The sequence below is a fragment of the Notechis scutatus genome, chromosome 2, assembly GCF_049901735.1.
Source record: "Notechis scutatus isolate UNSWTSFEM ecotype Mainland chromosome 2, rNotScu1.2, whole genome shotgun sequence".
Classification (NCBI taxonomy): Eukaryota; Metazoa; Chordata; class Lepidosauria; order Squamata; family Elapidae; genus Notechis; species Notechis scutatus.
In genome coordinates this window covers 182,494,335-182,521,371 of record NC_142010.1, presented here as the reverse complement: position 1 = coordinate 182,521,371, position 27,037 = coordinate 182,494,335, and the positions used below count along the sequence as shown (strand labels likewise).

The 27,037-nt window shown below is 35.8% G+C and overlaps 1 protein-coding gene across 1 annotated transcript in view; it reads right to left on the bottom strand.

The window, feature by feature from the left end:
- SHOC1 (shortage in chiasmata 1) overlaps positions 1-27,037 on the bottom strand; it is a 59,084-nt gene that overhangs the window by 10,932 nt on the left and 21,115 nt on the right. The window contains exons 10-24 of the mRNA XM_087954217.1: positions 24,671-24,765; positions 23,280-23,522; positions 20,908-21,371; positions 19,361-19,478; positions 17,837-18,017; positions 15,735-15,838; positions 14,680-14,861; positions 11,595-11,667; positions 11,062-11,131; positions 10,760-10,944; positions 9,155-9,272; positions 7,745-7,856; positions 6,387-6,508; positions 5,169-5,259; positions 1,563-1,694 (exon numbers count right to left, since the gene is read on the bottom strand). Coding sequence (XP_087810343.1) covers positions 1,563-1,694; positions 5,169-5,259; positions 6,387-6,508; positions 7,745-7,856; positions 9,155-9,272; positions 10,760-10,944; positions 11,062-11,131; positions 11,595-11,667; positions 14,680-14,861; positions 15,735-15,838; positions 17,837-18,017; positions 19,361-19,478; positions 20,908-21,371; positions 23,280-23,522; positions 24,671-24,765 — 2,290 coding nt within the window. The remainder of the gene's footprint in view (positions 1-1,562; positions 1,695-5,168; positions 5,260-6,386; positions 6,509-7,744; positions 7,857-9,154; positions 9,273-10,759; positions 10,945-11,061; positions 11,132-11,594; positions 11,668-14,679; positions 14,862-15,734; positions 15,839-17,836; positions 18,018-19,360; positions 19,479-20,907; positions 21,372-23,279; positions 23,523-24,670; positions 24,766-27,037) is intronic.

Here is a 27,037-nt window from a genome sequence, read left to right as displayed (position 1 = left end):
TTGGACTCATTTCCAAAGTATAACATCCACAATTTTCTGCTCTATTCAACTCACAAAACAGAAAAGCCAAATCATCTTTAAATAAACCCTTCTAAATAAACCCTTCTAAAATTAATATATACTCCAGGTCTAATGGAAGATTATTTCCAAAATAAATTTCCCTCTCTCCAATTCAATTTCTGCTCAAATAACTTTCAATGTACTTACTTCCATTGCCATTCCAACTAAGCTCTTACTCTTTGTCATGTTACCATAGAGGATTCCTCTTAAGAACAGTTTAACTTCCCTAAGAAGTTGTTCTGAGGAATCATGAAGTTGAACAAATCTGCTTTCTGCTTCTGAAAAAAAAAAAGCTGAGCTTCTATTTAATTCTATAAAACACCAGCATCAAAGGAGCCAGGCTGGTAAGTGTAAAAATGCACATATAAGCAGCGGTTCACATAAGTAGATATTTATTTCTTCTGCAAGATCTGTAAGTATCTGCAAGAATCTTTCTCACAGCCTTGAATGCAATATTGAAACTTCAAATGTAAAAAAAACTCCAGTTGCAAACTTCTGGTTGCTTGAAAAAATATTTCTCCTTCAGACTTTCTTCATGTGGTGACCATGCCTAATGGATTGACCAGTGAAATTCCTTTGATTAGTTGATCAGTTGCTTTGTACAGTTGCTTTTGAACTGACTCTCCCATGAAGATATTTTATTCCTACTCCCCAGCTTATCTTTGTGTATCTGCTCCCTGGGAACCTGAAGCAAGGAGCTGCTGTTCCACATAAAGCAGGACACTTTTATTCTTTGTCAACCAACTCCCCTATTCCAGTGGTGGTATTCAGCCAGTCCGCACCGGTTCAAGCAAGGATTAGGTGTGGGTCACCAAACCGGTAGTAACTTCTGGCTGGCCATGCCCTCAACCCGGTCGGCCGGTCGCTGCTCACTCGCTCGCCCCACCCGCCTGCCCAGTCACTCCTTAAGGCATTTCTTCCCCCCCCCCCTCCTGACAATCAGCTGTTCCTAGATCAGCTGTGCTGGGATTCCCCTTGCTTACTGCTTCGCCCAGGAGGCTTCCCTGAGGCCCAGGAAGGCAAAAAAAAAAAACCCACATAATTTTTTGCCTTCCTGGGCCCCAGGGAGGTCCCAAAACAAAGCGTCCCCCATGCTCCATTTTTTTCCTTCCTGAGCCCCGGGGAAGCCTTCTGGGAGCAAAACGCCCCCGAAGGCTTGCCTGAGGTCCAGAAGACCCAAAAACTGGGGGGGGTGTTTGCTGCTGCAAAAAAAAAAAAAAAAAAAGCCTCGGCCACCTGGTCACATGGCCATGCCCCCTAGATATGCCCCCTAGCCACGCCCACAGAACCAGTAGTAAAAAAAAAAATTAACCCTACCACTGCCCTATTCCTAGTCTTTCTAAGAAAATCAGCCAATTTCCCTGGGATTGCCACCCAAAACAAATGCTGAGCTAAGCTAACATATCTTGGGATCCACATTTCCTAAATGGTCTCTTTGCATCCAGGACATTAATACTAGGAATAATGGTGTCCTGTCAACAAAATGAAGCCAAATCACTTACTTCTGATGGCAGGACAGAAAGCCATGATTTGTTCAGCCACTCCTGAGGATGTTGTTTAGATGCCAATAATATATGGTCAGCTATCTGGCGAACCAAAAGTGCTGTTTCTTCAACTCCTGGTGTAAGGGTCATCTAAAATATATTTGACTTTTAAATTTAGAATGAAAATTATGTGAAATAAAAAAGTACAAAAATAATCTTTTGATAGTTTAATGCCCAAGGGATGCTGCATGTTCACCCACTTAGCCTAGTTGGAAAAATGTAGGAAGTGTTATCTCTATTATTTATGCTTTGATAACCTAACTGGGACTGAGAATTATAAATATATTATTCTTGTACAGTTCTGCATAATTAATTAAGGGTAGGGGAACTTCTATTGTGTATTAACTTTAAAAGACAAAGCTTTTTAAAACACTATTCTTGTCCACAGGAAAGAAGGGAGAATGTGGCTAAACGAATGAAGGATTTTAGTCACTGCTAAACTTTTTTGTATGAATCAAACTTTAGGATGTATCTATACAAGCACTTTTGCCTGAGTTTTGTGACATATATTTGAAAGTCCCAAAACAAGGTCAGATAGAGGGAAATATGTGTTTAAATCAGCCTATAGGAGAAGAGCAGGCAGAGCTGGGGGGGTGAAGTTAAGAGAGTCATCAGCTGTTGGCTTAGACAAATGGCCTAAGGCCAACCTCCTCTTGAATTTCATTGACCCTTACCTGATGCCAATTAGCATTGAATGTGGAGTTGACTATAATCTTATGTATGAGCTTGAGCAATAAATTTTCTGAACTAGAATTTATGGGAGATCTTGATCCTTAATGCCTGATATTAATCTAGTCAACTCACATTCAATGCTAAATTGGCACCAGGTAAGAAGTCAATGGAATTCAAGAGGGGTTGGCCTTAGATCGTTTGTGGGAATGTAATCTATTGGCCAGGGGTGTCAAATTCAATTTCTTTTTTTTAAATAAACTTTATTCAATTTTCAAACAATTTAAAAACATAAAATAAAAATATATATACACAGTTATATCAACATCAAAGACATCATTTACATTTCATAATCTTATTTCTATACATACATTATTACATTACAATTTCATATTCTTTTCCTTATTCTTATTCTATATTTATACCGCTTATTTCATCATATATTTTCCATTCATTCTACATTCAGTATATATGGTTTCCTATCTTTGACTTAATTATATTATTTTTTTGGTCCTATTCTCAAACCATGCATCCCAGGCGTCCCAGACTGTATAGTATATCGATTCCTCTTTATCTTTTAATTTTAAAGTCAGCCTGTCCGTTTATGTGCAGACTATATTTTCTTTATGACTGCTCCCTCTTGTGGTATATCTCCCTGTTTCCAGTGATGTGCATATGAGATCCTAGCAGCAATTATTATGTGCAGCATAATATATCTATCAATTTTACTGTATTTCCCTTTTATTATACCCAATACAAATAATTCTGGTTGAAGTTCAATTTTTTGTTTTATTATTTCTTCTAGCCATATTCGAATCTTACTCTAGTATTTTTTAACTTCTGGGCAGGTCCACCACATATAAAAGTTTGCGCCTCTTTCTTTCTTGCATTTCCAGCATTCTGGTGTTTTTTTTTTTTTTGCAAACATTTTTGCCAGCCTGGTGGGGGGTAAGTGTCACCTATAAAACATTTTATACATGTTTTCTCTATATGCTGTAGACAATGTTAGTTTATAATTTGTCCCCCACATTCTTTCCCAGTGTTCCAAGTCTATGTTATGTCCAACATTTTTTGCCCAGGCTACCATTATTTCCTTAACTACCTCTTCTTCCATTTTAAAATTTAAAAGAAAATTGTATAATTTAGATATCATCTTTTTTTCTGTTCCTTGTAAAATTTTATCTCATTGTTGCTTATCCAAATAAAATCCGTATTCTTCTTTATCTTTTTTATACCTTGCCTGTACTTGCATATATGGTCACCAGTCAATATCTATATTTTGTTGTTGCAATTCCTGTATAGTTTTTAATCTTTCTTGTTCATCTAGCAGATCCTTATAGTTCCTTATTTTCACCAATTCCATTGCATTCGGATATATTAATGCCTCCATCGTTGACAGCCAGCATGGTATTTTGACATAGTGGTTCTTCTTAATTTTACTTGGATAAGTGCGTCTCTAATTTGGTGCCTCTGGAAGTAGGCATGTTTTTTATTTTTTCTGTCCCATAGAAAACTATGCCACCCTCTTTGCAAATCATGTCCTTCTATTAATAATATTCTTTTATTCTAATATTCTAAATTGATCCAATGTTTTATCCATACCAAGGCTGCCACCTGGTAGTACATTCCCCAGTCTGGGAGTCCAAAGTTACCCCTTTCTCTCCTATTCTGCAGCAATTTTAGTCAAATTCGATTTCATTGAAGGCCGCATCAGGGTTGTGTTTGACCTTGGGGAGCCAGGTGGGTGTGGACAGAGTGGACATGACCAGCTCGATGTCACTCGTATCAGGGGCACCTGTGGTGGCCCGGGCAGGCCTGAGGGATTCATTGTCTCCAGTGGAGGAAGGCGAGACCAGGGAGAGCACCAAATCCTCGCCGTCCCTCTCAGGCCATGTGGAGGACCTCGTTGTCGAGGCTGCTGCTACTGTTCTCACTTTCCTTGGCCAGGTTGTCCATGGTGTGTGCGGGAGGGTAAAGTGTGTGGGTCAGAGAGTGGCCCACTCCCTCTCCACACAAAGAGACCCAGCTTTGTAGCCAAAGCATTCTCAGTGATAGGATGGGAGACCACCAGGAGAGGTGAGGAGGAGGAGACAAGGGGATGGGGAAAGGACAGCAGGGCTGCTAGTGGCCAAGTGCTAAACATGCTAAACCAACCTTCCTTCCTTCCTTCCTTTTCTTTTTTCCTTCCCTCTCCATTCTCCTTTTTTCTTCATTACTCCTTTCCTCCTTTTTCCTTCCTTGCTCTCTTCCCATCTTCCCTTCTTTTTCTTTTTCTTTCCTCTTTCCATTTCTCCTTTCCTGTCCCTTCTTGGATGCTCAAATGCAAAAGGGGAAACATTTCTCCTTTTCTTTTGTTTTGCTTTTAGTTTGTTTTGCTAGCCCTCTGCCAGTGGAGTTTGGGGGGGCTCCATGCAGGACTGCAAGAGGCCATTGTGGCTGAAAATGGGGCTGCGTGTGGCCATCTTGAGCTCTGTTTTAGCTGACAGAGCCAGGGCCAGTTCTTTGCTGTTTCCAGGGTGGCCCTGCAGCCCAGATCTAAGCAGTCTGTGGGTTGGATCCGGCCCGTGGGCCTTGACACCTCTGCTCCAGTTAGGCTGATGACTCACTTAACTCCAGTCCCCGGCTCTGCCTGCTCTTCTATACAGTCTGAATTAGTTTAGTAAAAGAATAAAAATGCAAAATCCCAGGGGTCAACTGTACTCAATCAAAGTATCCTGACTCCCAAATTAGGAACCACATGATTGGAATGGTAATGAGAAGGCCAGTAAAATGTATACAGAACAAATCTGGGTGCTGAATGCTGCATATATGATAACTCTTTATTGTCTAATATGTCATGATTAAATTATTTCTAATGTGGGAACATAGTGACACATATATTTATACATAAATTACCTTCACTTCAAAGTCTGAATTCTGAGCAAAAGAAATCAATGCTGCATAAATCAAAGCAAGATGATGCAGGGTTTTTCCAGTTAGGCTATATCTAAATAAAACAGCATATTTTATTATTGTTCTCCTACACACATACACACCAACCGGCAGAGAGAGAGAGAGAGGGAGGGAAGAAGGGAGGGAGGGAGGGAGAGGAGAGAGAGAGAAAGAGGCAGAAACAGAATGTTCCTTTTTTAAAGCCTTTTTGAACATTAAATATTCCTTAATATTTTACCTTTTAAGAAAACCAAAGTTGCTGTATGGTAATTTTACTTTAACATATAAATTGAGGGAAAATTTGCTATATTATATTTTTGTATAATATTAATTATGCTAACTAAATAACATTATGTTTATTTGATATATTTCAAATGCAAGGCTAAATGCTGCAATGAAGTAAGCAAAACCTAACAAGATGTTCTATTTCTCACACAAATCTTTCCTGAACTCTACAAAGAGAAAACTATTTGACTCAATTGCAATTAAGCAGAAACCTAAGGATAACTGAATAAATTCATGCAGCTCTGACTTATCCCATGAAGTTGCTGGGGAAAAAATTATTTACAAGAGGTCAAAGTAATTTGGTATATCTACTTCCCAAAGTTTGGAAATAGATTCAGTGTCTCATCATCTGATAAATAAAAATAAAAGCAGAATGAACCTTAATGGCCCACACTCTACATGTAGAGTGACTTAACAGATATATCTACAAAATAATTCAGTGTGTTGTAGTAGAAAATCTATGGCTTCAGTGTACCAAACAACAGTAACAATAGAGCATTCCTGTTAAAGCTAAAGGTACGTAACACAAACCAAGAGATTTTTTGATGAGAAAAGTTAATGATACGTGGGGATGTGAGAGGTAGATAAAGACAGAATAGCTGAAACTTCAGTTACTTTAAACATTTTAATGCATGAAATAGTAACAAAAATTTGTGTTTCTTCAATTATAATAAAGTAATCACAAGATAGAGATTTATTTTGAACAGGCTAGTATTGCTTTCATGATTTGTTTTGCATTTTAACAACTACAAAATTTATTTTGCAATTAATTAAATTATTCCAGAATATCTCATTTGTTTCATCAACAATTGTACAAGAATATCACAATTCTAATTTTTAAAAAAAATGTATACTCCCAAATTTAAGCTTAAGAAATACTTTAAACTTTTTACCTACTTAGAATTTAATCTTTCTCTGGAGTATAAAATAATCCAACAGGAGGCATACTGGAGTGATAGTGCCATCAATCTTAAGACAATGTTATCAGAGGATTTTTCATAATTGAGTTCTTCCATGTTCTGCAACAAAATGAAAAAAATAAAAAGCATAGTCACACTCTCTCAGCACAGCCCACCTCACAGGGTGGTTGTTGTGGGGAAAATAGAGAGAAGAACATGTGTTGGATATATTCACTGTCTTGGGTTATTTCTAAAAATAATAAAGGTGGGATACAAATGAATAAATACTGGTACTAATAATAAAATAACCATAAAGCAAATAAATAAATGGATGTGTAGCATTATAAAATAATTGACCAGAGATACATCTGATACTATTAAGAAATTGGCTAAGGCTACTATGTTTGAGCTGCAAAAATGTGGAAAAACCCTAGAAGGCAGAAGCTTTTGTGAGTGTTGTCACATGCATGAAGTGGCTAAACTGTAGAAAGCCATGGCAATGACATTAAACATTACAAAAACAAGAACAAAATTGTTCCTTAAGTCCCGGGAAATGAAATATTAGGAGGAAGGTCAGGCTGCTCCTTCCTTATTCAATAAGGTATAAGAGGGAGGGACACAATCAGACTTGTAAGATTCTGTTGATACAGCCCAGTGTTTCTCAATCTTATCAACTTTAACAGGTCTGGACTTAACTCCCAGAATTCCCTAGCCTGCTAAGGCTGAGAAACACTGATATATCTCAATAAGGTTTAGTTCAAGATAAAGGTTGCATGCAAGACAGTTTATTCAGTTTCTTTCTGTAAAAAAGGGAGAGTAATTCTAGTATATATATTAAAACACATACTGTGGAAATTTATCAAATAATAAAAAATGTATACAGGTACTCATCTATTTACGATCACAATTTAGTCCAAAATTTCTGTTGTTAAGTGAGACATTTGTTAAGTGAGTTTTGCCCCCTTTTGCAACCTTTCTTGCCACAGTTGTTAAGTGAATCACTGCAATTGACAAGTTAGTAACCTAGTTGTTAACTGAATCTGACTTCCCCATTGACTTTGCTGGTCAGAAGGTCGCAAAAGGGAATCACATGACCCTGGGACATAGCAATGGTCATAAGTATGAACCAGTTGCCAAGCATGTGAATTTTGATCATGTGATCATGGGGAGGCTGCAAAGGTCATAACTGTGATAAATGGTCCCAAGTCACATTTTTTTCAGGACTGCTGTAACTTTGAACAGTCGCTAAATGAACTGTTATAAGTCAAGGACTCCCTGCATGTGCCTGTGATATGAATGTGAGGCAACTATACTATAGGGATACATGATAACAGTATCGTGGTGATATTTTTTTACCTGCATAACAATAGCTGTGCATTCATCTATGGTCATCACCGCATAATGTTCTGTACCTTCAAAATAGTTTAAGGTCTCACAACAGTTTCTTTCAATTAGTGTAATATTATACCTGCATGTGAAAGTTCCTGTTAGTAATCCACTGAATATAATACAATTCTGCTGTACCCACAGTCCAAGTTCCAGCAATCATGTCCTGCCTATGTCACTAGCGACTTACTATATGCTAAGTACAGTTCTCTCATGCCTTCTGTAACTCCTCTGAGATAACCTTTATTGTAATATATTGGCTTCCCAACAGCACACATTAAAATGAAAATCTGATGTCTTGCTGTCAAAAGAAGGAATGCTACCCATCAAACAATGTCACTACCTCAAGGATAACTGTAATAATATAATAACAGCAGCAGCACCAAAAATGCCAAGTTATACAAAAATGACACCAAAACTTATATTAATCACAGTCCATTTTGAATACTTAGTGCAGGGGTCCCCAAACTTGGCAACTTTAAGACATGTGGACTTCAATTGAAATCCACAAGTCTTAAAGTTGCCAAGTTTGGAGACCTCTGGCTTAGTGGGAAAAAAGAGTCTTGAGAGTTAACAAGAAGAACGGCTACAGGAACTGGGCTTGGCTAGTCTAGTAAAGAGAAGGACCAGGGGAGACATGCTAGCAGTGTTCCAATATTTGAGGGGCTGCCACAGGGAGGAAGGGGTCAAGCTATTTTCCAAAGTGCCTGTAGGCCAGACAAGGAATAATGGATGGAAACTGAACAAGGAGAGATTTAACCTGGAAATAAGGAGAAACTTTCTGATGGTGAGAACAATCAACCAATGGAACAGCTTGCCCTCGGAAGTTGTGGAAGCGCCATCAGTTGAGACTTTCAAGAAGAAGTTGGACTGCCATTTGTCAGAAATGGTGTAGGTCTCCCGCTTGGGTGGGGGGTTGGACTAGATGACTTATAAAGTCCCTTCCAACTCTGATTATCTGTTATCTTATCTTAACAAGGTTGACACTATATGGAAAAAAGCTGTTACAGAATCTAGTTGTTCTGCTTTTGGATAACATGAAGCCTCCTCCCAGAAGGCAACAAAGAAAAGAAAACCAGCCATGTAGAGGTTGTGTAAAGTCCCTGACAATACTATGGACTCTTACTGTATACGCCTAATGCTGAAGTACAAATCAAGGTCCAGTCCATACACCTCACTCTGTATTTTTGGCTACTTCTCAGTAAAAAGTAAGATGAATCTTAGCGGGCCTTAATGCATGATTAAAACTATTTTAAAAAGTAAATTGACATAAATATAAGGCAAGACAAATGTAAGATTACACGGGGCTAGGAAAGACACGTGACAATGAAAGGGACCTGAAAAAATGCACTTCTCCAGCCTTGGAGTTTCACTACTTACTTGGATTCTAGTAACTGAAGAATTTCTGGGGTATTGAGAAGTCCTTCAGATGTCAAAAAAACATAAGGAATTGACAACCTCAGAAGATCATATCCAAGATTATCTGGCAAAAACTCTTCTAAAACATATAACATCAACATTTCATTAAAAGCAATATTTCAAATTCTACTACAGTAATATTCATTTATTGATAATACTGAAAGGCCACAACACGCTAAAAGGACTTAGATTAGATATATGGAGTTAAATAACTAAGCAAATAGGTCTAGGTGTGTTTGGGTCTTTTCCCATGTAAGATTAAGAGTATCTTGGTGACGTTTTGGTGAGGTCCCACTCGCCATCCTCAGGCTGGTGCTTTCGGCTTCGTGCCAGTGCAAGCAGTGCAATCGAACACAATACAGAAGCCTGATGATGGCAGATGAGATTCTGCCGAAACGTTGCTACAACTTTAAAAGCACAACTATAATGACGTGGGAAAATACCCGAACAAAGCTGAATACCATACATGTAAGTACCCACGAAAACTTAAGAAAACATATATATATATAATTTTTTAAAACACAGTTCTAAATAAGTGCAACATACAATCTGTTGAGTCAATTATCTGTTTTTATGAATAAATAGTATTTTAGAAATTGTTGTTTTCAGAATATCCATAAGAGTTCATTGATAAAACTACAGAATGTATACTTCCAAATAAAAGCTTCATGGTGTTTTTGGATGTGCAGAGATTCCCTCTGGAAAATACAATTCCTAATTGCTATAATGTTTTGTGGCTTTGGTACATTCCTGGCAGCACAAAATCTATACAAGTTATTACATTCCTACTATCTTAAACTACACTTTCCAGTGTTCAAATTCAGTGCTATCCTGCAATGCTTTAAACGCCTTGAATTTGCTCTGCCTAAAGCAAATTTCCTATCATTTAGCTCTTTAGCAACTTCTCAATGAAGAAAGACATTTTAATTTGATGTTAATATAGAGCACTTATATGTACCGTCACACCCTATTCATTTTAACTGAGGAGATAGAAAGAAGATATGTTCAGATTTGATTCTCTCTCTAGTAAAGATTGAGATACAGTACACATTAGAATTTCCATACCCTGAAGTGCCTTATAAGACGTGAAGTACAATTAATATAGTATAACATATTGGCTAAAACTCAAAATCTTACCTATTTACATAAGGAAAAAAACCTTTTACTGTTAATTCAAACAGGTTGCTTGGGGAAAACTACAACCTGTCAATTTCAGCACCCATCAGTATTAAAAATGAACCTAATATTTTAGTATATGATTTTTTCCTGGATTTTTTTTTTATGTATAAAATTTATATCTCAAGGGAACACCAAGGACTGCAGGGACATAATACACATAAACAACTTTCAAGTTGAATAATGTAACATGAAATACTATAAACTAGCACACAAATAGTTTGTCATATAGACTAATTATATTCAGCTATATAATTAAAAACAATTTTAAAAATTAAGTTTTTTCTCCCTAGAAAATAATTATGTACAAACATTAGAGTATTTTACAAAACAAGATCTAATTTTCTATCTTATTTCCTTTTCAATTTTATATTTGAAATATTCACATACCAGTTTCAATTGGTTCTGGGGGTGTTGTTTGGAAAATTAAGTAAGATATATTCATTTTTTTACATAGATCAATCCAAGAGGAATTCTCATTGTAGTTGTACTCTATCACCAATGAAAAATTGATCCAGGGGAAATCAGACCCAATATGTTGATTATGCACAATGATACAAGAACATATGTCCAAACTAAAAATGGAAAGTCAAGAAAAAGTCTAAATATATGTATTTTTAATTACTTCTGAATATTTTTCTGAAATAATTTCAAGAAATTAATATTTTTCAATAATAATTAACTGTACCTACCTATTTATTATATGTTTACTATCGAACAACATTCCTCTTTTCTTAGAATTCAAATATATGGCCTTCAAGCCTATATAAAGAAAGAGATATATTAAATATTCATTTGCAGTCTTGGAAATTGATATGTGGCAATGATTAGTTATTTATTCATCTGAATGGATAAATTAGTAAAAGCATAAAATTATTAAACTATTGTTGTCTTTATATAGCTATGCTGAATTAAAAAAAATTATAAGCAAAGTTATTTATTAAGCCCATAGCATTATCTGTTGATTGTTAAACCAGTACACTTCAATAATATTTTTATACTGTGCTTTTTAGCAGTTGGCTAATATTTTTACTTCAAGCAGCTATATATACATATTTGATGCAAGTTATTCTGCTAGCTCCTTTATAATAAGTGGAGAAAATGTAATAATTTTGAAGATTTGGTGCCCTGATCAATTGTATTTGAAATGAAATATGGAATAAACTTATTATTATATGGGTAACATCAACTTTCAAAGCAATATGAAAATTAAAGTAACTTTTACCTTGCACTGTATTAATGGTATTGATTAGGACTTCTGTTTCTTCATCAACATCCATTCTAATCACAATTACTACCTGATACAGCATTAAAAGATAATTAAACAATTCAATAATCTTCATATTTAAGAGCTCTAAACAGTAACCTGAATCATTGGTAGAGTATTTCCATGACTATAGGATCGAAGCAATAATAAACAGGAAAAAATAAGAATATATTTATACTTTTATAGACTTCTGAATGCAACATGCCACGCAATTAGGTTTAATTTGATAGACTTGCAGGACCAGCGCACCGTGCAACATGTTCATACCAGTGTTATATAATGTTACATACATATAGGTATATGGGAATGTGTGTTAGTTATTTCTTATTTGGGTTTAGTGATTCTATTTCTTTCATTTATTGAGTTATTGAGATATATTTTGTGTTTTTGGGGGGGCTGCACCAAGGGAGGCTCATTTCAATTTCATTGTACACATGTTGTACATTGATAAATAAACGTTTGATTTGATTTGATATTAATGTGGAAAAATTCAATGCAATGTCATTAATCTTTTTTACTGAACTAAAGATTATTCTGCTCATATGTGGGCTTCTCCCATTCTCTGGTTCTAATGAGATTTTTTTTCTGTGAAAAACTGGTGTTCCCGCTTCAGGTTATTGGCAATATAATGAGTAAGCATTTTTTCTCTCTCATCTGAAAGCATTGTCATAATAATTTGCATTTTCCAGGGAATTTCTAGCCAAGATCAGCTAAGTTGATCCATTTCATTTAATTTGGGAAGCTGAAGCATTCATGACTATAGATCTGTCCTTTTCTTCCTTGCTCACATTGGGTCCCTAATTCAGTTCACCAATAAACATGGATTTATTGACATGGATTTGACTAGAATTTATTTATCCTTATAGACTGCTCAGGTTATAGCAGCATATAGCAATACAGTATGTAATTTGGATTAAAACAGATTCAAACCAAATTAATAAAAACACCAGAATAAAATAATGTAAAATCTGGGATTATATTCAAAACAATAAAAACTAATTTAATATCTGAATGGATAGACACAATGACAATTACCCTTGTTTGGTGAAATACTTAGACTTACATCAATTTTTTAACACTAGAAAGGGAAGCAGAGCAAATGTCAAGATGTCTAGCATTCAGAAGAATTGTATTAAAATGTATGTTTCTGTGATTGAAGTAGACAACCTGAAATAAAGGCATGTGAATGAAATCACCACCTGGAATGAGTGAAAGGTTCTTCTCCCTCTACAGCAATGCTTCTAAACCTCAGCAACTTTACATTGGCTGGGGATTGTGGGACTTGAAATCCACATATATCATACAGTAGTTGCTGAAGTTGAGAAACAGATGATGGATGAGAAGAGATGAAGACTTGGAAAATTAAAATCTGTAGAACATGAAACTGTTTAGCTAAGAAAATATCAAGCTAGGAAATGGTAGATGTAGGAAAATCTAGAACCAGGATACAGAGCTACACATAATACACATTTATTGATTGAATAAGATGGTAGTAATTCTAAGAAGTAGAGACAAAACTTACAATGATAAGAAGCTCCTAGGCAGTAAAAATAGACATAAACCTAGTGTTAAAATTAAGATTAAAATTAAAAAGTAGGATAATTACAACACTGTATTTTTTTATAATAAAACAGCCCTAATGTGTGTGTGTGTGTGTGTGTGTGTGTAAATCTAAATCTTATGTCTCTGATCAGCACTAGCTCAAGAAAACACATTAAGAGAACCAACCAGATTCCATAGATCAGTGGTTCTTAACCTGGGCAATATCGTCCCCCCAGGAGGCGATTTCATTTTTCGGGGGCGATGGAATGAAAAGGGGCGACACGGGGATGAAGGAACGGAAGGGGGGTGATATGGGGGCGATGGAGCGAGAAGTTTTTGGGACACTTTTGTGACTTTTTTCATACAGTGAACCACTGTATATCTGTTGTACAAAAACATCAGATCGCTCGCTATTAGTGGATTGAACTGTGTTTTAAAATGTTCCTCCAGCTAGCTTCAGTACAGAACGCCGTACATATGTGAATACGCATCAATCATCTTCATGCGCGGTATGGGAAAAAGACTGGAAATAAATTATTTGCATCGATAGGTCCTGATGACAATTTTAAAGAAAACAAAAAACATGTTTGCATAAATTGAAGGTTTCCCTGTGTTGTGATTGAGAGGTTATGTTGGGGGGGAGAGGGGCGATGATAACTTCCTCAATGGCTCAAGGGGGCGATTCTTTCAAAAAGGTTAAGAACCACTGCCATAGATAACCAGGTCCTGAACCATGAAGGATTTAAAGTAAAACTAGTACCTTGAATTTCATTTTTAAACCAACTGGCAACTATGCATAATTGTCAGGGACTACGCTTCCTATTCCAGGAAAAGTTGCAATTGGTGCAAAAGCTCTCTTCACCATAGCTGTCACCTTCTCCAGCAGGTGCTGTGAGGGCAAAACCCTCAAATTGCAAACCACTTATCAGGAGTACAATCCCATTCAGAATTAAAGTGGAATCTAACTTGAGATTGGTGGTCCTTCAGACCTAAAGCCATTCTGAGTTTCAGCCTGTTACTCTCCATCCAGGCTATCTTCTAATAGCTGGATAGCATTTTGGCAGCATCATATATTCAGTCAGGAATCAATATGTGGAATCGAATCTCAACAACATACTGAATAAACAGTTTCATGTAGGTGTCAAATAGGAGGAAGCAGACTATTATGCCCAGAACGGAGGGGCTCAAGTGGTTGGTCTTTCCCCCATATGTCACCACGAACAGGATCTGTTCCTTCAGAGGGAAGGGGAACTAAAGCAAAACAGTGCCCTCTACTCCTAACCCAGGAAATCCATAATTGCATTGAAAGCTACTCAGAGGTTGAGCAGGTTTTCACAACCCTTACCCTGGTCCTTTCAGATATAATCTAGAAGTATGACTAACACTATCTTTGTGTTGAACCTAAGCCTGAAACCTAACTGAAATGTTTCCCAACTGCAGCTGTAGTTCGACTACTTTCTCCAAAATACCCCACAAATACTAAGTTTTCTATGTTATTTACCTTGTTCTGATCATTTGCATTATTCTGTACCCACTTAGAAATTTGATGCTGTAATTCTGTCACTTTGGGACTGACTTTGTGCTCCTGCACAACAAATTCCACAATTTTCAGCTGTTTCCAAATAATATTCAGATCATAGTCTTGGAAGTCTTTATAATTGTCTTTTGCCTTGGACAAATATTCTGTTCAAATAAACATTTATCACATGTTCTGCATATTTCACATGTCAGTTTCAAATCCTATTTTTCTTCCTCGTGTCTTCCTTTTTTAAAGGATTATTAATGCATTTTACAGCTGAATACTAAAGCAAGATTTATGACCAAGGTCTGCTCACTCAAGGTAGAACATTACTTTTTAAAATGTTATTTTATGGTAATTTTTTCCATTGCTATTTTTATTTTAAAAATTAAAGGTATTTCACTACACAACAGTAAAATTTGTACAAAATATAAATGGATTTTCCATCTTCCAATCTATGTTAGATATAGAATGCAGGGGTGGGATTCTACCAGTTCTCACCTATTCGCTAGAACCAGTTGTTAACATACTAAGCAGTTTGGAGAACCGGTTGTTAGAAGAAATTACTAGCCTAATCCTGTAAGGAAGGCAGGAAGGAAACATTCTGGTGTTGCTTACAGAAACTGCCTCTCCATTAACCCTTATTACATTCTTGGCAGGACTAGACTTCCTGTCTCAGGAACATCTCTGGAGTTTCCCCCCCCCCCTCCTTTCCTGGTACTTTGCTTGTGTGGAGTGACCATTTCAAGTTACAATGGCCCTGAAAAAAGTGACTTATGACCATTTTTCACACTTACGACTGTTGCAGCATCCCCACAGTCATGAGAGGCCAGGCGAGGAGATGCGTGCCTCGATGTGAGTGATATTGAGTTGGCCACACCCAGCCAATAACATGACCACCAAGCCATGTCCACCCAGTCATATGACCACCAAGCCACACTCACAGAACTGGTTGTTAAAATTTTTGAATCCCACCCCTGATAGAATGCTATATTTCAATAAACCAATGGTGGACTACAACACTTTATAAAAATTACCTAATGCAGTGTTCAGGTTACAGGTTAATAAAAGATCACGAACTGTAACCAGCAAATGAAGAATAGTAGCATGTCTGAATACCAAAATATATTTTGCACCTTTGCTACCTATAAAAAAGGGAAAAATAATATTAGAGATAATTCTTCCAGAACTACAAAAACTATTTTGTAAACACAGTAACTATTTCTTATATTTAGTTTGGTGGATATTAAGGCCCAGGCACAAAAATCCTGTTATTAAATTGGACCGCTTTGACATCTAGCACTTAATGGAGCAATTTTGAGCATTAAATTGGACAATTTGACATATGGAGCAATTTGACATCTTAGCACAAGTCAGATGTTCTCTTGCATACTTCAGATATGCAGTAATATTTGCTGTAGAATTGAAGTGCTATCACTCCTTGTGTAAATAGAAAAAAACTACACTTTTAATGTCCTCTCTCCATTGCTGATCTTTATGCCACTTTTACTGTTCCTGTTTTGAATCACTGTGGTCCGGTAATTTCTTTTCAAGGTAAAGGATGGCAAAGCCAAATTTATTTTACTCATACTGGAGGGAATTGCTATATGGTGTTGGAATAAGTGTGGAATGTGCCCTTAATACTGATATAGCTATAGATGACTTAAGGTTGGCGTCACGATAAAAGCATATAGTGGGAACATCAGAAAAAAACATTGTTGTTGATACTTGTACCATGGCTACTTACCGTACAAGTGGGAAAAGAGTTAAGACTGCTTTTATATTAGTACCTTTTAATATTTCAAAAGCGTTGATTTTCATAATTACTTGGAAGTAGAATTAAAATGATGGTTCACCCAATATTTTTCTATAATATGGTATTTTCCATTCTAGATCTGCAAATGACCTTAGTTAGTATTTTTTCCATGTTCCTTTTCGCTTCTTTTACAGCAGTTTTTGACCAAGATGTATGATTGAAAAACAGGTGGCAGCTGTGGCTCAGAGGATCCTGGTGCAGTTCTATCCCGTCTTTGTTCAGATCCATTTTGTAACGTAAATGCTGACACACCTCAGCATGCCAATGTAATACAATTGTTTCATGAGCTGTACTGGGTGCCAGTGGCTTACTGGTATAATTCAGGGTGATGATTATATCTAAAATCATTTTTGGCAAAGGGCCCAATCCTTTGTGGGGCTATCTGCAATTTATGCAGAGGTTTTAATCCCACTTCTGCCTCTTAAGCAGTGTCTTTCATGGGTTGCAGAAGAAATGCCTTCCTTGTTGCTGCAGCTGTCCTATAGAATATCATGGTCTCTCCCTCCCTCTATTCTTGAAGATGACCCTGACGCTGCTTGCTTTTTATGTTCTGTATTTTTTAGGATAACTTGTGTTCCCATCCAATGTGATTATTTTGATTGCTGATTAGATTTAGCAGAATATATTGCATGCTTTATATTCAGGGGTGGGATACGAAAGGGTTAACTACTGTTCGCCATAAATTGTCATTAGCATGTCATCAGCATGCTGCCTGCTGAGAAGCAGCCTTTGAAACAGCCCTCTTTTCCTGCTTTTTTAACTGCAGCTGTGCCTCCTTCGGTAGCTGAAGTTGAAAAATCAGGAAATAAAGATCAGATAAGAGCCCGGGTGGGCGGGTGAGCAAAAACATCAGCAGACATAGAACCGGTTCTATGTCTGCTGCTCTTCAAGGCTACTGGTTCTACAGAGGTGGACAGAACCGGTAGAAACCCACTCCTGTTTATATTGTGTATTTGTGTATGCATTTAATTCAGTGTTTCTCAACCTTAAATTTCTCAAAGACATGTGGATTTGAACTCCCAGAATTCCACAGCTAATCATGCTGTCTGAGGAATTCTAGGAGTTGAAGTCCACCTATCTTACAGTTGTCATGGTTGAGAAACACCAGTTTAATTGTATGCCACTCTGGTTATATAAAACAAACAAACAAACAAATAAATAAAAGCATGACTTATTATGAAGAAGATCCCCGATTCAATTCCCAATATCTTAAGTTAAAAGATCTTTATGCAAGACAGCAGTAGGGAAAAAGAAATGAATAAAAATGGAATTGTACCTTTTTTTACTATATAAAATATAAACTATATATAGTTTTAGAAAAACGCAGCAGTCCCACCTTGTTTCAATGTGTCACTGACCACTTTCTCTTGTTGTTTCAAAAAAAATCTGGTGTTATCAGAATTAAGGGTGGCAAACCTTGAATTCTGCATGTCAAACTTTATAAGTTCTTTCAAAACTGGAGCCGCTGCAGCTTCCAGGATATGATATGCCTGAGACTGACACTCTGGTTAAAACAAAAGCAAAGATTTAACAAAAAGCTTTCGAAGTCCTGCAAAACAAAATTGAAACAAATCACTATGTTTTATGACTGATGATTTAGAAACTGAAGTTTGCTGATAACCAAATGGTTTTTATTAACACTAAAGGGCATTGTGATATTTTGAAAAACTCATGTTTTCTTTAGAACAAATGTACAACAAGATATTTACTTCTGCTTTATCTTCCTTTCTGACTTTTTTATTTCCCAACCACAGACATATTAGTCCCATGTATTAGGCTAGCAGAAATCCAGATTTGAATGGGAAAAGATGACTTATACTTTTGGACAGTCACATACCACCTGTTAGCAACTTTTTGCAGAAGCTTGTACTGCTGCTCTCCATAACTGCCGTGCAATTCCAGGAAAACATATGCTTAAAGAGGAGCCAACAGACAATACATAACTATTTTTTCAAATTCAGATCAATGCATCGAAAGATAGAGACCTTCTATCTTTTTCTGTATAGGAGATCTAATATGCCATAATGTATTCTATTTTACAGGTCATTTCCCTCTATTTTAATTGCACAGAGGGCAATTCCATAGGAATTAGTGGCTCATCAAGAGTGAATTCTTAGATAGCAGACAGAGGTGAAATCATCATTTTATAAGTATACCGTGTTTCTCACAACATAAGGCCGGGCCTTATTTTTTTCTGACCCCCGAAAAAATGGCTAGGCCATCTTTTCGGGGGTGACTTAATTCCCCCCCCTTGCATCCTCGGCCGGCGGGAGGCGATGGCTTGGATGTTGACCTTGGCGTTGGTGGGGCACTTCGTATCGGGAGACCTTCCGCCACCATTGCTTTCCCTTCTCCCCGTGCTGCCGCAGCATTTAGAGCAACGCTGCAGCGTTTGGCGCAGCCACGCGTGGCCAGCCAGGGCTCCTCCCTGCAACCGGATTTTATGCCTATAAAACATGCTGGGACTTCCTATTGGGGGAGGTCGTATTGTTGGAGAAACACGATAGTACTTTTAAAATGTGCTTCTCTACATAAAAAGCAGCATTTGTCATTGTAATACAATGTGTACCAATCTAATTGGCTATTTTGGTAAGGCACTCCATTTTCAGTAAGATACGTCAGTGACCTCCTGTGTAGGTTATGATGTTTTCTATTTCTTCTTCCTTGGTATAATCGGTTCCCTCATAAATGTACACTCTTTTGACCATCTTTTCTGAACAGAATTCTACGTATATATAATTGTTCATTCTTTATTGGGGAAGTTTTGAGATCATTACTGAGGAATTTGAAATCCAGAGCTCCTGTTATAAAAGAAACATTAAAATGGTGCTTTAAAATATTTAGTACCTGATGTTTTAATTTTGACGAAGGCTAATGTATGATTGTCTTTTGATTGGTTTTCCATAGGAACTGTCATGCCAGGAACCCCAGGACTTTTGTGGCTTTCCATTGAAGGTTGTTCATCCTCAGCATCAAATACTTAGGAAATACAAAAACAGGTTCATAAAATGAGTTAAAGCAATCTCATTTCTTACTGAATGGATCAAGAAGACCCACCCTTGAGTGGCATGTTTATTCAAAAAATAAATGGAGTCATGAATGAGATCTGGACCAGTACTAAAGTTTTCAGCTGTCGTTAATTAAATATTGTTAATATTTCTCATGTTTATTTCCTTATGATACCATTTGTATTTAGCAATATTCCCATTTTCTAATTGTAAAAATCACAGACCAATAGCCGTTTTGGGGAGGAAGAGATAGAAGTGTACTCAAGACTTGGGAACTGAATGCAGCCTGCACCCAAAATGATAGCTGCTTATCTAATGGGAGACCTGAAAAGCTCTTATATCTACATGACACATACAAGTGGCTGTAGGTTACTATTGTGCTTCTTGCTTTCCATAAAAGAAATCATAGGAAGTTTCCTACAGAGAAATTCTAAAATATCCACAGAATACAACATACAATTGCAGTTTTAGTGTGAGATCACTAGATGGTAATATAAGACTAAGAAAAGATGTAGTGCTCTACTACAGGACTTATTAGCTCCTACAATTTTGTACTAAGTACAGCTGAAAAAATATATTAGTAAACAATGAAAATCGAACATAGTAACTGATGCTCCTCATTAGTAAATAAGTATTTAAATTACTCATGAAACTTAATTAAAGTCTAAGCTTTGAGGGTCTGATGTATGTGAACTTAAATAGTTTAATATTTCAATGGCAATTGTTGTATCTATGACATTCATCATTTTTATCATCTGTGCTAGTTCTATACAACATTCATTATTCATCCAGTTCTTTTTAATGAAATCAAGATGCTTTTTAGTTAACTTGCACCCCAATTGAATCATATATTAACTAGCACAATTATTTAACAAAATGGGAGTGGATGCTTCTAAGAGCAGAATTTGCTAACCATTAAGGGCAATAAGGTATGTATGATTTAATTAAATATAATGAGCCTGATTTATTCAATATGCTATTCATTCTGAAAATAGGAAAAGAGAATCAACAGTGGAGAAATCCAAAGGAAGTGGAATAGAGATAATGGGAGGGACTATATTATCCAAATTTTTGTGGTAGTATTACTAAATTCTCTTAAGAATTACTGTTTGTTCAAATGCTAGAGAATGCACTATTGGAAATGTTTAATTTTCTTTTCCCCACATAGATCAAATGTTCCCCATAAGGGAATATCTTATTAAGTAGATTTATTCTAGAGTATTTATGTATTCTAAATATTCCCACATTCCTATCTGATCCTTTCTGGTCTCAATGGTTTACATGGGTGGTTCTTAATATAGTTGTAGTTTATCAAAAAGATCATTTGATCCTAAACTATGCTGTGCTTGCAAACAGCCCACAAAGATTTAAAATCTAAAGAAAAGCAATTAAACTACCTTCTTCTTGAATATCCAGATTATTTCCTTCCTCTCTTTGGCTGACAACCTGTTTAGATCTCAGTTTGATAAAATTACTCAAAAGATCAAAGTCATCTTTATATTTTCTAGGCTGTTCAGATAGAATTGACTTTTTATTTCTTAATGTACTATCTGCTGAGGTAGAGACTTTCTTGCAACTGACTAGTTGATTGTTTTTTTCTACTTCATGGTTTTCAATCTGCACTGGCTTTTCAATTTCATTTTGTAATTTGGTTTGCTTGATATGATTTTCAATAGATACATTGTTGTCTGCTATAGAGATACTATCCTGTAGTGAAGTAGGTATCAGAGGTAGTGAAGAAAAAATCTCATTTTTTTTAGGAGAACAAGAATCCTTGGTCCCAGTACAATGAGGGATACTAAAAATCTTCACGTTGCTATCACAGAAGGAACTCTTGTCATCAAGCCATTCTGAAAAGAAAACAAATATTCGTCCATTATCTCTCTATGTATTTATTTTTCAGTTGAACACAGCTCAGTCAAAAACATATTCTGAATTATCATGGGATATCACAATCAACCCAAACAATCACTCATATCCGTTGAAATTAGGAGAGGGATAATCCGGAGCAGCAATTTGATGGTTTGTGAATCACAGCACTTTGTGAATAAAATCGCGACAATATTTGTGGTCTTACTTCAGTTTTCCTTCACCTTACAAACCTGTGAAGGTTGTAAATGCAAGCATTGGTTGTAAAGTTACTTTTTTCATAATTGTCATAACTGCAAATTGTTGCTAAACAAGGTAGTTACTACATGAGTACTATTTGCAAAGCAATGTGTAATTACTATGTGTAACATAATTTTATTATGAAATCACATTTATATAGCTGCCCATCTCACATGGTGATTCTGGATGGTTTTGATAATAATAATCAAAATACATACAAAATACATACAAAACCATTAGAACAACACAATTTAAAGTTAAAAAAAAAAGCAGAATAATAGTAAAACATACAAAGAGAGAATTACATTAACTGTAAGACAGCCATCTAGCAGGCTCCATTGTATCATGGGTTCCTCAAGTTAATTGACAGAACCATGTTTTAAGGGCTTTCTAGAAGGTCAACAATTAAAAATATTTTAGTAAAAACACAAGCTTTCTGTAATATAGCTTTTCAAAGGAATTATTCATGTTATCACAGCAGTTTTCACCAAACTGATTCCTACCAGATGCATTGGGCTATGTTTATTTCCAATCAGCACACTATTTGAAGCCCAACAAAGGCTTGAGTACAATATCCTCTTTTATGTCTATGAATATTGTAACTATGGGGGATTAGAAATAGGAAATTCTATGTTTCTGTACCATCAAAAACTGTGTTATTGGATTACATCTCATTAATGTCATCTTATTAATCTGATAACAGATACTCTTTTTATGTGGTAAAAGTCTCTGTCAGCAAAATAAGAATGAAGAGAATTCAACTCCCTTCCCAACTCACTTTGATACAATCATTTGAAGTTATGATGACCTCAGAAATTTTGCTTAAGGCCTGTAAGTGCTTCTGACCATCACAAAATGTTGCACAACTACCATCTTGCAATCATATGATCACGACCTGGATGCTTTTGCACTTATATTGGTTGCCAAGTGCTCCACAATCATGTGATTGCCATTTGCAATCTTGGATGGATCTGTATTTATCAATGCCTTTACAGAAGAATAATAACTGAGTTTTGTTTTCTTTCTTTTTCTCACTTCTTTTTAATCTTATTTCTTTAATTTTTATACTTTAATTGTATTTGAAAAATTCTAATAAAAACTAGTAATAAAAACACAAAATGGTACTATTTGCACATGCAAAAACACACCATACTGGAAATGAGAATAGAAAAACATGTTCCAAGCACGTGTGGTAAATACATTTAGCAGTCTGTAGACCTGAACTTCTCAAATTGAGTTTAGGTATCTATCCAGTTTAATTTCAAGTTATCATAAGAAACCAAAGAATGAAAATGAAAAGGATAACACTTATTCAAATAAAAAAAGGGAGTAGTAGTTAAAAAATAGGCATGATCCTGAGAGACTAATTTCTGTCATAAGTATAGTTAGCTATAGTTCCCAGGGAAGTAGAGCAGACACAATATTGCCTCAAGCAGCATATTTCCAGTGCCAACATTTGCTATAATGATGTCATTATAATGATGTATTTGCATGCCACACTATCTTTCCCATAGTGCCACAGCATTAATATAATGCTGGGAGCTAGCATGCTAATCCTACATCTTCTAATATCTTTTAGAAAATTCAGGTGGAAATGAAATATCTTGTTTTCATTTAAAAAACACTGAAATAAATTTTAAAATACTTACCATCTAACTGGAAATTAGTAATTTTTGAAAAATCTTCAATATCTGTATTAGCAAGTCTTCCTTCATCATTTACATTTATACTCAGTGCTTCTAAGACACATGGTACAGTCAAGTTTTCTCTTAAATTAATCCATTCATCTTCTTCCAAGGTTCCGGTAGTCATGGAATTTTCATGTATAGACAACTTTGTCTTCAGTTCTGTGACTGAAAACTGTTGACATACAGCAACAGAATTCTGAGGTACTGTAAAAAAAATGATACAGACCAGTTTATTTTCATCCCTACATTTCACTTAAGTCATCATACATTTCTATCTGTGCATATTTAGTTGGCAAATACTGTATATCCTGCTGGTTAGCCTTGTGGGACTGAAAAGTTCCTGAATACAAACCTTTCCTTTTGAGAAATCACAACCATATTACTCAAAAGTAAATTTGAATGAGATCAATGGGTACATTGCAAGGTGCAAATATAAGTCCACAGCCTTAAGAAGCAAGTCTTACTTAAATATCAGTTAGGCAATTGAATGTACTATGAAAATTATTTGAAAGAGACATTTTGGAATGTGCAGGAGCACAAATGCAACAATGCTTTAAAGCAGCCATGTCTGTTTTGGGGCCTCCTTGTAATCTTGAAAATAGATACGGCTGCTTTAAGGAATTGACCCATTAAAGGAGTAATCTTAAATGAGCTTTGTCTGTCTCAAAATCAGGAAAAAGTGTGAACAAATATGTGGATGCTTGAAAGATCTGCTGAAGCATATCTTCTAAATAATTTTCTAAGTAGGCACACCTCTATTGACTACATTGAACACATAAACAACGTTCTCATTAAAATACTGTACATTTTAATAGAAAGAAAGACATATTTAACAGACAAGAGGCAGGTTTCCAGTTTGTTATATTTATCTAAAATATTATCTAATAAGCTTACTTAAGAAAAAAGAAATTGGTTGCATACTCATATTAGTCAATCTAGCTCAGTATTGTCAACACTGAAAATATTAATTCTCTCTCCAAAGTTTCAAGGACATTTTTAGATTCCTTTACTACTAGATGTCAAGGGCTGAACCATTCTCTGAACATTTTCTATGCAAGCAAATGCTTATGGTTATTCATGGATTTATTCTATCAATTCAAGATACAATAGGACTTAAAAATTTATGAACCCTTTTGAACTTTTAATACTTCTGCATAAATATGATCTAAAATATTATCAGTTCTCCACACATGGTAAGACTAGATGAAAAGACCTAATTAAACAAATGAGTCAAAAACATTATACTTGTTCATTTATTTATTGAGGAAAGTAATCCAAAGATACATTCTTTGTGGGTGGGAAAAGTATGTGAACCTTTACTAAATCTAAATTCAAAATTTGTACTTAATTACCTATTAGGAAGAGTGAAGTCATAGCAGTCTGGTATTTCTCTGACTGCCACATAAGCCCTTCCAAATAGTTTGAAGTAGATTCTGTAATGAAATCACTAAGGGAAAAGAGAACAGGAAAACATTAGATTCTGTATCCTGTTTTCAGACAGACCAACACAGAGATAGATGTAATTAATAAATACTGCTGTCTCTTTTCTACACCAATTTTTCATTTTTAGCAAACAAACTAGGAAGAACTATCATTTTACACCACACAGAAACTTTCATTTCCCTTGTGCAATGTCTCTAATAATTAGTTAACATAGCTGAAAGCAAAGAATCTATTTGCATACTAGAAATATTTGTTTACTTTGCTGGATTACATAGGGTGGAAAATTACATGTGTGAGGAAAATTAAGCTGCTATCTTTTTGACCCACTAAACCAAAATGCAGTTCACTAGTCAATTACATAATCAACAGTTGATCCCTTAGGCAGAATAAGCTGTATATTCCTGTCGAAAATATTTTGTTCCTCCAGACCACTTGTGGTCATTTCTTAAAGAAATTATCAGCAAATATTTGTGTTTAAAAAACAAAAACAGGACTTCCGGTTTGAAGGGCTTCGGCGACAGACAGGAATCCGCGATCGTGCACGGTTTCTGCCTGGGCTTGCCGCTGGAGAGCCCCGAGCCAGCTGGTTTCGGAGCTAAGCCACCCTGTAGAGGTGGTGAAGAGGGGGGAGACCACCAGCAGGGTCAAGGAGAGCCGCATCTCTCCTCCTCAGCTGGCCATTACTCCCTTTCCCGAAGGCGGTAGGAGCGGTGGTCAAAAATGGCCACCTCAAAGAAGAACTCAACCGGAAAAGAATGTGCAGGAGGAAGATAAGAAGTGAAAGTTTTGGCTGACTGGGCTAAGTTGAAAAAGCAACAACTAAGGTACCCTGGAATTTAAATTTTACAAGAAATAACATTGCTCCCAAAGAAGAATCGGAAGCAGCGAAAGAAAGTGAAAAGGAAAAGGTTTGGCTTTTTTTTTCTTCTCTCTCCTTCCTTATATTGACAACTAAGAGACCTAAATAAGAAATCGGAAAAATCTGCTTTGGCATCAATAGGCAATTAAGCTGAAAATATAACTAAATGCCAAAGGGACAATAAAGATTTCTGGACATTAAAAACTTTTTCTTCTATAAGGAGGAAGGGAGAGAAAAAGAATAAGGGCAGGATCTGGAAGAGGGAGGAGACTGCCTGGACTTTAAAGAATCTAAAGTAAAATTTCAATAAGACTTTTAAAAGATACATTTTAACTGAAACTTTGCAACTAAATAGTAACCCCAGGAAGAGAAAGTGAAAAAAAAAAAAAAAGAGCAAAAAGAAACAGCTTGCGTGTATTTGGATTACTTGGTGACTTTTGGATTTTTGGTTATTATATTTGAATGACTAAAATCAATCGGGTGGTTGTTTAAAAATTTATACAATGGCATCACTTTTGGATGAATTGAAAATGGAACTTAAAAAGTACAAAGAAGATGCACAAGAAGGGAAGGGTTCTTTTGGCTTCGTTTTTCAATTCTTAGAAATGGAGATCTGGAATTATGAGAAACAACAAGAAAAGACTGCAAAATAAGAAGACTGGGACAAAGAAGAAGCCATCTTTAATAAACAAGTAACTCTATGTGGGGAAGAAAAAGGAAAGGGGGGAAAGAGAATGGAGAATTTAAGACTTAAAAAAACAATCAAAGAAAAGAAAAATAATTCGAAAAATAAGTATAATACTGGAAAGCAACAGAAAAGGGGAATACAGAAGAGGGAAATAGAGGTAGAGAGACAAAGGGGTAAAAATCAGTAACTACAGGAGAAATTTTGTTTAATGAGAAAAGATAATAGACAAATGAAACAGGACAGACAAAAATATAAATATAATGATTTGAATTGAGATGAAATAAATAAAATAAAATTGAGAAAATTAAAAGAGGGGAGAAGCCATGTAGAAAATGTAAAATAGTAATAAGATATGGAATAGAATATAAAAAAGAGCATGAACCTGAATTTGCGTCTGTACGAAGAAATGTAACCCAGGATTATGCTGCTTTCAAAAAAGATGTTTTATTTGTATTTCTTTTCTTTTTGTAAAAACTCAAATTTTTTTTACAAAAAACAAAACAAAAACAGAGACCATTTCTTCAGAGGTTGCTGAACTCCAGTAACATTTAATAAGTCAATCAGAACTGTTTCAGATGAATTTTTAATAGGAGCTTTATGCAGGGATGAGATTCAAATTTCTTAACAACAGGTTCTGTGGGCGTGGCCTAATTTGTGAGTATGGCTTGATGGTCACGCGACCAGGTGGGCATGGTTTGGTGGTCATGTGACTGGCAAACCAAATACAAG